General features: G+C 48.9%; 1 protein-coding gene across 1 annotated transcript; it reads left to right on the top strand.

Annotated features, from left to right (window-relative positions):
• Positions 1-7250: 7250 nt before the first annotated feature.
• On the top strand, positions 7251-11516 carry LOC144128837 (uncharacterized). Its single transcript, XM_077662597.1, has 2 exons — positions 7251-8575; positions 11227-11516. Exons 1-2 carry the CDS (start codon positions 7522-7524, stop codon positions 11514-11516), a joined length of 1344 nt encoding a protein of 447 aa, XP_077518723.1. The 5' UTR covers positions 7251-7521.
• The last annotated feature ends 311 nt before the right edge of the window (positions 11517-11827 follow it).

Raw genomic sequence — 11827 nt, 5'->3', positions numbered from 1 at the left:
TGATTAAGCCTATTGCAGCCGCCGAGTAATTCAGTTCTTAGTGGGCGTGAGTCAGCCCCTTAAACAGTTAATTTTGGAAGCCTTTTCGTTGTCTTCCTGACAGCTGGATTGTCGTCATCGCATCGTGATACTTTGCATCAAGCTTTGAACATTGAATATATATATATATATATATATATATATATATATATATATATATATATATATATATATATATAATTTTTATGTAAATGAGCATTAAATAAATAGATAGCAAAATAAGCTCGAAGTCCTGCCCTCCCACTAAAAAAAATGAGTTCCGGAGTCCCTGGCTATACTATTAATTGTCTCGAGCATAGCCCAAACCTTCACCCGCTGCCGTCACGACCCGGACGTGACAGCGGTGTGCCAGAGAACACTGCGAAACTAATTATTGAGGTCCTCGATCCCCTCGATCGAAGCACCTCGATCGAGGGCGCGGTTGTGCTAGCCAGTTCCGTGTTCTAGCGCACACTAGCAGTTTGTTTTTGAGAGCCTCTTCCTCCTCGTACCTTGCACACTTCTGATTTATTAACATACATTCTTTCAGTGCATCAATTTACCTATTCAGCAATCTATATTTCCCCCTCTGCTGGTCCTAAGTCGCTGATTTCAGGTCAGTGGCAATATAGTACTTATGATATCTACCTCGCACCGTGCCAGAAAATACTTTTTTGCAGCAATTACAGACTTTTCAAGCAAATGCTGCATTTAGGGGAGTTCTAAAAGAAGTGTTTATTTTATCGTAGATAACACAGAAGTTGCTGTTTACAGCGCAGAGAACAGGGAAGGGCCCAGCGTTATTTATGATCAAGAGCCGCGCAACAGGAGCTTTTATATTTCGAAACCGAAACTGAAAATGTTTTAGCGGTGCCTGATGGCTAGGCCCAGACTTTATAGGTGCTTCCTGTTTGTCGTAAGCCACACAAAACTTTCTGCTTAAAGCACTAAGTAAAAAGCGCACAGCATAATCAGGCACCGCGCGCCACTATAGCTTCCAGCTTTGAAACCGAAACCGAAAGCGATTTGTCACATAGCGGCTACTTTGTTTAATGCAGTGGCGATCAAAAATCGCAGCACACTTCAAACATTTAGAATACAGCGGTACCATAAAGCTCATACATGAAAGAGCCCACAGAGTTACACTAAGCTACCCTATTCACATTCCATGGGCAGTCACAGGTGCAAGACAGATTTGAGGGGCTAGTTGGTTCTGCAGTTGGTTCTGCTTATGTTGGACCAACGCTCTGTGGCACAGCTTGACACGGAACTCATAACTATTTCCCCTTCAAAGTAGTATTTGTAACTTTTCAGCTATAAGTATTTCATGGTGTGTAGAGCCCCGCGTCGTCTGCTACTACATGCGGTCAATCAGCAGTCAACTGGATGGCCGGATGCGCTGCACGAGGAGGCTGCGACATGGAGCGGTATAGAGATAACGGTCGGAGCCGCAAGTTCTGCCGCGGGAAACAAACAGACGAAATTGAACGAATAAAACGTATTTATTATTCTGGTTTGTAAAGAAGAGGTCATCATCATCATCGTATGCAGTGCCCTGTGCGGTGCGCGTCACCAAGCCAATCCAAGTCTGCGGTCGTTTGCGTCCAACGTTTGCGTCGTCACTCGTGTCGGTGTGTGTGGTTGTTACAGTTATTAGATTGTGTGTTTTGCAGCCACATGTGACACTTCCACTATGGGTTCGTCAGCTGCGGCGAGCTATGCGTACGTGAAATACTTCGACCGACGGCGCAAAAGCTATCGTACACGTCTCTATGTCGTCCTTGTTTCCTTTGCGCTACACCTATCCATGATGCCTCACCGACTGGCGTTAGCGACCTGGCAAAAAAAAGGACGTCTACTGGCGCGGCGGAAAAGATGAGAAGGCATTCTATTCCGCCCAAGTAAAGGAGCTTGGAGGTGAGTTTTGCAGTTACATCGCTACTTGGTCAGATTTCAGAAGTGCCAAACGTGTGATGCGTGTACAGTCAAGCCTAACGCTTTTAGCAAAGCTTGGTGGCGTTTTACATAAAGTCGATGCACATGCTTTTTTACTGTTGCGAGCACTTGCAGAACGCTTACGATACCACTTCCTCTGTGATTGCGATCCGAGCACGCAGCAGCCCAGCGCATGCTTCCCAAAGAAGGGAAAAACTGCGTGGTCGCGTTGTAGCAGGTCTCGACGTAAGCGTCACTCTGAGCGAAATAATATATCGTGATTTTTTTCATGAATTCAAGTAATTGCATGAGGCAGGGAGAAATCGGCTTTGTTCAGATCTGCTAATTTTTCGCATCATAAGATTTTTGGAAAGCAATGAACGCGACACACTAACTGATCCGTTTTCGTAGCTTGCCCTGTGTTCGTTGTCACTTTCATTATTTTATCTCTCATTTCTTGTGTTCCAGTAACAAAAGCGGAGCTTATCCAGAGGGTGTCGAAGAGAAAAATCACTGCAATGGACCTTGAAAAGTCTGAGCCAGCAACAACAGTTGCACAGATACATGTATGTACTGGGCGAAGTTTTACTGCGGAAGCCTCTGCTACTGCCACTCGCACGCTTACCAGTCGCAATATGTACATTACATAGCAGCATACTTCAGAGCCAGGCAGGCGTCTCTGTTTGTGTGTGTCTAAAATATTTATAGTTGCGGGAAGCAGCCAGGCTCCCGTCAGCAACAGAGAGCTTTGAAGCGGATGTTTGAATTGTAGTATAGAGATATTGCTTAAATGCTACCATTGTAAATGATTGCGTAGGACACTAGAGAACCGCATGTCGAATGGAAGCATCGTTCTGTTTTTTGTTCTCTCATATATTGTGTGCTTCATGTCAGGTCAAAGTTTCAATTTTCGTATTGCCTCCTCGCATTGTTGTCTAAAATATTTATTGTTTGGGGGAGCAGCCAGGCTGCCTTCAGCAACAGAGAGCTTTGTACTGAGCCCACCGATACGGCGTTGCAGGACAGCGCACTTCTCTCATTGCAGCACGTTGTCTTAGCTTCGGCTTGCAACTCGGTGGCCCGTTTTCTCAGTGCCATGATACTGGTTAAATATATGTATTGCTGGAAATTTATAAGCCCTGCTATTCTTCGGTTATGCGGCATACCAAAGCGAATCGGGCCACGTGAGACACGGATAGGGCCTCTGATAATTATTATTCACGAGGGGTGGTAATTATTATTCACGTGTCTATCGAAAACACCGGTGCTGCGCTGTGGGCTTCAACTGCGGTGGGCACTCTCCGATCGGGGCGGCTCTTGTCAAGACACGATTAATTACTGGAAGGCACCGTTCCCCTCTTCCCGTCATCTGTTCATCGTCGGTCGTTTCTTGCAGGGAACCCGTCAAAGGGGGAAGGTCATTTGCATCGAGCCGAGCGTGGGAAGAACAGGCTCCTTCCCAGCTAGTCATCCTTTCATTTTGTGCAGTCGTCGGCCACCTGATGAAGCTGTCGAAATTGCCGCTGCTGTTGCTGCGCCACCGTGGTCATCCCTGTCGATGGGATCTGCACCTTAATCCTCTTCGGCTGGTGTGCATTCCGTTCATAACAGGCCCAACGCGGACGCCACCGAAAGCTCCCCATTTGACTTTCAAACAAAAGGGATGCTGTCTACTCTTGTAAACAGAAGGACAGCCACACAGAACAAGCAGGGATGGAGGACTAAAGCTAGTGGACCAAGCGGAAGGGAGAAGAACCTCTGAGAGGGAATGGAAGGAGAGGAGCATGGAAAAGTAGCTAGTTTGCCATATATGTAACTCCAATATAATGTCTTAATAAAGATTGTTTGCGGTTGTGTGTTCCGGGGACGGTGCCTCACAACAACCTTGGTAGAGGACATTTTCAGCCAGAGGGTCGTCGGGGCCCTTTAAGTAGTGGCTACCGGCTGGCGTGCATGTGTGCTCTGCCAAATTTGTTCAAAATTTTTATTCTCTACGGAGGTCATTTTCATTTCACAGCTGTAGATGAAGCATAACCTTACGTGTGCCGATTCGGTTGTTGCCATAAAGCTTGGTGCTCGGGTCTTCTGCCACAAGTGCTTAAAATACCTGAGATATACCGTATGCATACTTCACCTTGCATTTGACTCATCAAAAAGAAAAATTTCCCAGTGTGGATCATCATGCCTGCACACACAGTGCGGTGCCAACATGCAAGGCCAGATTGTAATGCCTTTCATTCGAGTGCTAGCTCTGCAGTAAAAGCGATAGCATACAGACACGACGTGTAGCTAAATTTGTACAGTGCACGCACTTCAGAAAAAAGTTCAACCAGCTGATATGCACGCTTGTCAAAATAACGCGTGCATAACTTGCTGGCAGCAGTATTAACAGCTGGAGGGCGGCAGACTACAGTTGAGTGGAACATATCCTGATTGTTTTCTGCTTACAGCCCACAGGAATTAGTTCACAAACAGAAATTGCAACTACCACAGGAGAGTCAGTATGGGCCGGGTCAATCATTGGCGCCCAAGTAATTAGTGTGTAGTTAACAAATATGCAATAATCTGAGACTACAGCATGTTGATTGAGCAGTGCATGCGCAGTTTTTCCCTCCTCCTCATCATCAGCCTCACTACACCTACAGGGCAAAAGCCTCACCCATGTCTTTCCAATTAACGCTGTCCAATTAGCCCTCCTATATGGTGTCAAATGCAAGTCTTTAGAGTGCGACTGCCCGTCACAAGGTGGCCAGACAACGTGGCGTTTCATTCTGAATTCGTGATTGTTTCCCGCCAGAATCCCAAAGCGAAAAAGCGCCTTGCATTTTCCGTCCGCGTCGTCCGCGGTCATGAGTTGGTTGGCCTGAATCCGCGACGTCAAGCCTACGTATGCGCGGTTCGTCCGCGAGATCTGCGATTCGGTCCGTCGTGTGAATTCACCTTTAGCGGATAAGCGCAGGCTCTGTTAAAGGGGCAGTTAGGAGAACTCTATCAAATTATTTTTGTTAGCAAAATCTGATAGTTCGGCATTTCAAGGCATTGTTGCCGCCTGCCCGGGAGTGAAAGATGCATTTATTTCAAAGAAATTTGGATTCAATGTTGAAAAAGTTTTTCTCGCCACTTCGATTCAAACTCGGGAACTTTATGACATCACGGCGCACTCTTATGACGTTACAGGACGCAGTGACGTGAAACGTGACGTAAGCGCAGACGTGATTTCTCGCGGCTAGCAGTGTGGTCTAGCAGCCGAAATGAAAGCTACTGCCGCCGCAGGTTGAAGGCATCTATCGGGGGTCGCTACTGTCGCTTCGTTTACGTTTTCACCGGCGTCTTGTCTGCGTTATGATCGATCCCGTTCCCGAACCTGACGACGAAATTCTCGCAAAAACTCCGGCCTGCATTTCAGCGACCTCAGCCCCACAGAGCGTGCGATGCTTTTGAGGGAGCACGGTTAGGTTAGGTGCCGGCGGGTTGTTTCCCTCTTCCGCCATGAGCAGCCGTTGCAAATCAAATATCATAACCCCAGAGCGGGGAGTCACAAGGGGCCAGGACAAGGTCGGTGAGTCGCGCCCATTGGAGGCTGGCCGGGGCTTAGGGGCGAACGGATTGCGATTCCTTGAACGGCACGGTTGCACGGTGCAGCAGGCGGTATCAAGGTCTCCCACTGTTGCAAGGGCCAGGTTATTTATTTATTTTTTTGCCAAAAAAACGGATGGGTACTCAAGGGCGCTTGCGTTTAAAGTTGGCGGCTTGAAAGTAAAGCCCACGCTTCAACGGCTTTCGCGCGTTTCCGGCGGTACGGGGTCAACTGGATCGGGCTCTCTCGCCCACTTGCATGTACCTTCAGATGTGTACTGTGAATGGATTAAATTAGCCGAGAGCTCGAAAAGAACAGCTGCGTTTAACTGCCGAAGCTATTGAATGACGTCACAACACGTACCTCGCCGCAGAGCTGAATCGGTCTGGCCGGGCCGGCGGTGGCTGGCGCAACCTCCGCAATATAGAGACATGCTTAAAGTCTCCGCCAGTGCGGTCAGAGTGCGCCGAAACTGCCGAACGCGTCGGCGGTCAAGCACAGTTGGAGCATAGAGGGTCTCGGTTTGGCCGACGTGACGTCGCCATGCAGCGCGCGCGCGCATTACTCCTGAGTCTAAACGCACCTTAACAGAGCGTGCGCTTAACAGCTAACCAACGTATTCAGTGGCGGCAGCTATGGTAGCCACTGAAACCCCCCGCCCACTCACTGAAAAAAAAAAAACCTGTGCCGAGGCTCAGAATCGAACAAGGGCCTTTGTAGTTTGAGGCGGAGACTCTACGACTCCGCCACGACGGCTCAAGATTTAACCATGAATAAAGGCGCATCTAGTGAATGCAGTCTTCCGATGCAGAAGTCTCCGCGCTTTCGCTACGTATATCCTGGCCTAACACAGCTAGGCCATCAATTTTTTTTAACTGCCTTGTACCTTGTCTCCCGTCCCTAATAAATGATTTCCGTTAAGTAGTTTGAAGTTGACTGGCACAGCCAAGAATGTTTCGCCGGGCGAGCGTGTGAAGACACAAGTGCTCTTTATACTGCGAACTGCCTTGTACGATCACCGACCATCGTGCCATGGTAGTTTTTCATCGACCGTTGCGATCATTTGACCAGCCTTAACAGGCTCCTTCAAAGGTTAACTAGCACTTGAAGCGGCACTTGGAGTTCCTCTGCTGTTCGGCACTTGTAAATAGAGGTGCGTCAAAAACAAAACCTCGGGGCACGCAAAGCTCATAGACGCGAAGCGCCATAACAAATCGAAACTCTCCTGGCTGCCTGTGGCGCCCTCAAGCATTGGTTTTCTTTGCTTCCAACATTCAGGTTGTCTTTTGTCTGTGTTCCTGGTGTGATAAAAGTGCGCTATCGGTTTTAAAACAAAACTTACTTCAATATTGAACCGCGCAACCTTCTTTTGTCAGCCTCAGAGATTTGCAGCTTCCATGTAAAAAGGAACATTCCTCCAAGGTGGCGTCTCTTGACCTAAGACGTCATCATGCTTGTACTTGCGAGATTGCCCTGTGGCGGCGATACCTGTGCTTTGGTCCTTGCTATTTTCTACCTTACAAGAGCTTTGTTTTCAGTGAGAGTTGCGTTTTTGTGATCAGGAGCTTGTATTCTATCGATACAAGGCAACCTCAATTTCTCCTCAGTGTACCTTTTGTGATAGCGTGAGCACCTAGCGAGCCGCTGACGTGTCATTCCGTGCTGCTGATAAGCTGCGCACGGCATCGGCGCACTATAAGAACACCATGCTCTTGGCAATAAACGTTTTTTTAGTTCTGGACCTTCGTCGATGCTGGTCGTAGTTATTTCACTGGCGACGAGGATGGGATCCGTCGGGACTGGCCTGCCAAGCGTGTCTGGGCAAGATCGGACGACGCACATCGGAAGCCACTAACGCGGACTGCAAGTGGCTGGCAGCCAGGGGCAAGCAGCTGACAACGGATCCTACGCACCAAGCAAGACATCGACACGATAAGTAACTGCACCGAAGCGTTGTTACGTTTACGTTGTTACGTTTGTGCACCGAAGCGATGTCGCGTCTTGGCAGAATCGATGAGTACGACCCCAAGGTCCAGAATTTTGATTCTTACTTGGAACGGTTTGAACATTTCGTCAGCGCCAATGAGGTCTCGGAAGCAAAGAAACTGTCAGTTTTTCTAACAGTACTTGGCGCAGAGGCGTATGAAGTCCTCAAGAACCTGGTAGTTCCAGCGCTTCCCGGTGAAAAGACTTTCGCTGAAATCAAGATTCTGCTGAAGAATCACTACAGCCCGCAAACTTCAGTCATTGCTGAAAGGTGCAGGTTTAACCGCCGAGTTCAACTGGAGCAAGAGAGCGTAGAAGATTTCGTTCTGGAGTTAAAACACCTTGCTCGGAAGTGCAATTTCGGAGACTTTCTGCAGGATGCCTTGCGAGACAGACTGGTAGCAGGCATTCGCAATGAGGAAACTCAAAGAGCTCTGTTCACCACGGAAGGCTTAACATTTCAAGGCGCATGCAAAATTGCGCTGGATAGGGAGTTGGCCACACAGCAGGCCGCGCTATTGCAACAAAGAGGTCGCAGTGAGGCACTCAACGCGGTGGGAACGCACGAGAGGTGCGACCGAAAGACAAAAGACTCAACGCGAGGAAAAAGTCAAAAACAGAAGTGTAGCCGCTGTGGCAAGGCGCATACTTCAGACAGCTGTTGGTACAAGAGGTACAAGTGCAGACGGTGCTCGAAAGTGGGTCATCTTCAAAATATGTGCCAGGCAAGCCGTGAAGAACTAAAAGCGCATCTAGTATCCGAGTCATCGGAAGAGGAGTCCACGTTATACAGTTGCGACGCTACGCCTTCTAAGAAGAGCTATGTTGTGTCTGTGAATGTTGAAGGCCACGACCTGCCAATGCAGGTTGACACCGGTGCTGCTGTGACTGTTGTGCCGGAAAGCGTGTACGCCGCTAAGTTGTCGCATGTCAAGTGTGAGCCACCGAAATTGGGGCTCAAAACTTATACAGGTGAAAAAATGCATGTGATCGGTCAATGCAATGTCACTGCTCGCTATGAAGGTCAGTGCGCCGTGTTACCTATTGTTGTGCGTGAGGGTGAGCGCAATCTGCCTATACTTTTAGGCAGGAGCTGGCTTGAGAAGTTGCAGCTTAACTGGAAATCTCTTTTCGCCTTGAGCATTGACGACAGGGTGTTGAAGTTGCATTCCAAGTTCCCTAGTGTATTTTCTTCCACTTTGGGAGCGATTAGGAACTATGAGGCAAAATTGGTTCTGCAGCCAAAGTGCACTCCTGTGTTTTGTAAGTCCCGGTCAGTACCCTTTGCGTTGCGAGAAGCGGTAGAAAAAGAACTGTCTGACCTTGAAAAGAAGGGTGTAATCGAGCGAGTAATGCAGAGTGAGTGGGCAACTCCCCTCGTAGTGGTTCCAAAGAAGGAAGGTGACAAACTAAGGTTGTGTGGCGACTTCAAAATCACGCTCAATCCGGTCCTAAAAACGGATCACTATCCATTGCCCCTACCAGAAGATTTGTTCACAGCCGTTTGTGAGGGAAAAGTGTTTTGTGTGCTTGACTTATCATCAGCATACCAGCAGGTGATGCTAAGCCCGGAATCCAAAGCAATTGTTACAGTAAACACGCACCGGGGGCTCTATCGGTACAACAGACTTCCCTATGGTATAGCGAGTGCCCCGGCTTTGTTCCAATCTTTAATGGATAAAGTCTTGATGGGCATTAAGAATGTAGGTTGCTACATTGACGATGTCATTGTAGCTGGCCAGGACATAGATGACTGCGAAAAAACACTTGAGCTAGTTTTGCAACGATTGAACGAATACAACATTACTGTCAAGGCAGAGAAATGCAAGTTCTTTCTAAGCTCATTGTGTTACCTTGGGCACAAGATAAGCTCTGAGGGGATACATCCCACTGAAGGCAAAGTGAAAGCAATCGCCCATGCTCCTGAGCCGGCGAATGTCACTGAGCTGAAAGCTTATCTAGGGCTACTGAACTACTATGGCAAATTTTTAAACAGCCTAGCGTCTGTAGCAGAGCCATTGTACAAGCTACTTCGAAAGGGAGAGCGTTGGGTTTGGACGAAGAAATGTAGCGATGCGTTTGAGGCCACGAAACAGCTCCTTATCAGCAGCCGAGCGCTCACGTACTACGATGCACGCAAACCGCTGGGGTTGCAATGTGATGCATCAGCGTATGGTGTTGGAGCGGTCATTTTTCATGTGTTTCCCAACGGCCAAGAGCGTCCAATTGCATTTGCTTCGCGTACCTTGACACCTGCAGAAAAGAACTATGCGAGTGTGAAAGAGAGGCTCTAGCTCTTATTTTTGGTTTGCAGAAATTCCACAAGTTCTTGTATGGCAGGAAATTTGACTTGTACACGGACCATCAGCCACTATTGGGATTTTTGGGTCACAACAAAGCCACGCCAGCATTAGCAGCTGCCAGACTACAAAGGTGGTCTTTAATTATGTCTGCTTACCAGTTCACTCTGAAATACTGCAAGGGAACTGAAATTGAGGTGGCTGATGCTCTGTCAAGATTACCTACTTGTGGTTCTGCTAAAGCAGAAACTGCGGAATGTCTGTCTGTTTTCGAATGCACCCCGCTCACAGCGCGGGATGTGTCAAAGGAGGCTGCACGAGACGGCACCCTCAGCAAAGTAATGGAGTATGTTCGGTCGGGTTGGCCAGCAAATGTCGTGGACGAATTGCAACCTTATTACGTCCGTCGCCAGGAACTCTCCGTCGAACAAAATTGTCTCACATGGGGGACGAGAGTAATTATACCTGAGAATCTGAGGCCCGCAGTCCTGTCCTTGCTTCATGAAGACCACCCTGGCTCTAGTCGAATGAAAATGTTAGCAAGAAGTTTTGTGCGGTGGCCCAACATGGACAAGGCTATTGAGGAGTACATAAGGAAGTGCAGAGTGTGTCAACTCGTACTACCGGCAGCTCAGCCTGTACCTCTCCAGCTGTGGCCGTACCCAACAAGGTGTTGGCAAAGAGTACATGTTGACTATGCGCAACAAGGTAACCACAACTTTCTTGTCTTGGTGGACGCCTACTCTAAATGGGTTGAAGTTTGGCCTATGACGTCAACTACCACCTCTCAGACTATTAGTAAGCTTCGCAGCCTCTTCGCAGCGTATGGTTTTCCAGAGGAGATTGTCAGTGATAACGGCCCACAGTTTGTGTCGCAGGAGTTCGCAGCATTCTTGTCTCGTAACAGTATCAGACATACTAAGACTCCACCATATCACGCAATCTCTAACGGAGCAGCCGAGCGGCTAGTCCAGACAACCAAGAAGGCGCTTTTAAAGCAAGTGTTGTCCCTAGCTGAACACGGAAAGCAACAACCCTTGCAGGAAGGATTAGACAGTTTTTTGATGTCGTACAGGAATACCCCTCATTCTCTAACAGGGAAGACCCCAGCCGAGCTGTTTCTGAGGCGACAGCCGTGAGTTAAATTGTCGTTCCTCAAACCGAGTTTTCTGCAAGACATGACTGATAAGCAACGATGCATTAAGCAGCAAAGAGACAAGGACAGGGGCTGTGAACGTGCTTTCGCCGTGGGGGAAAGGGTGTTTGTGAAGTGCGTGCGTAGTGAGGACACCTCTTGGGACGATGGCACTGTGGTACAAGTTGTGAGCCCAGTGACTTATCTCGTGCGCGTGACGGGTCAAGTTCGATTTGTGCACGCCGATCACCTCCGCCCTTCTTTTGCACGACCAGCCTCGCTATCGCAGCAGGCATCCCTACCAGGTGAGCAGCCTCGGGAGTCGCCAGGGTCGGCAGGGCCCACAGTTGAGACTACGTGCCCCGAGGAGACATCGTCGGCCGGCACCAATGCACCCGCCTCGCCACCTTCTCCGGCAGCCGACTCGACTGTGCCACTCGACGCTTCAGATGATTCGCGAGAGTCTTCGCTGCCAGCCAACGACGACGCTGTGGTGCCTCCTCGCCGTAGCCAGCGTATGCGCCGGCCCCCAGATTGGTTCAGACCATCAGACTTCAAGAAATGACTTCGTGTTGTCTAAGGGGGGAGGAGATGTGATAGCGTGAGCACCTAGCGAGCCGCTGACGTGTCATTCCGTGCTGCTGATAAGCTGCGCACGGCACGCTATCGGCGCACTATAAGAACACCATGCTCTTGGCAATAAACGTTTTTTTAGTTCTGGACCTTCGTCGATGCTGGTCGTAGTTATTTCACCTTTAATGCGCGTTTATAGCCTGGCGTAACGCATGCGCGTGCACTGCACACCAACGTCACGTCGGCCAAAGCGAGACCCTCTATACTCCAACTGCGCTTGACCGGTGACGCGTTCGGCAGCTT

This window comes from Amblyomma americanum, chromosome 1 (assembly GCF_052857255.1).
Source record: "Amblyomma americanum isolate KBUSLIRL-KWMA chromosome 1, ASM5285725v1, whole genome shotgun sequence".
NCBI classification, from domain to species: Eukaryota; Metazoa; Arthropoda; class Arachnida; order Ixodida; family Ixodidae; genus Amblyomma; species Amblyomma americanum.
Note: the sequence above shows the minus strand (reverse complement) of the source record. Positions and strands in the feature narration are given on the sequence as shown.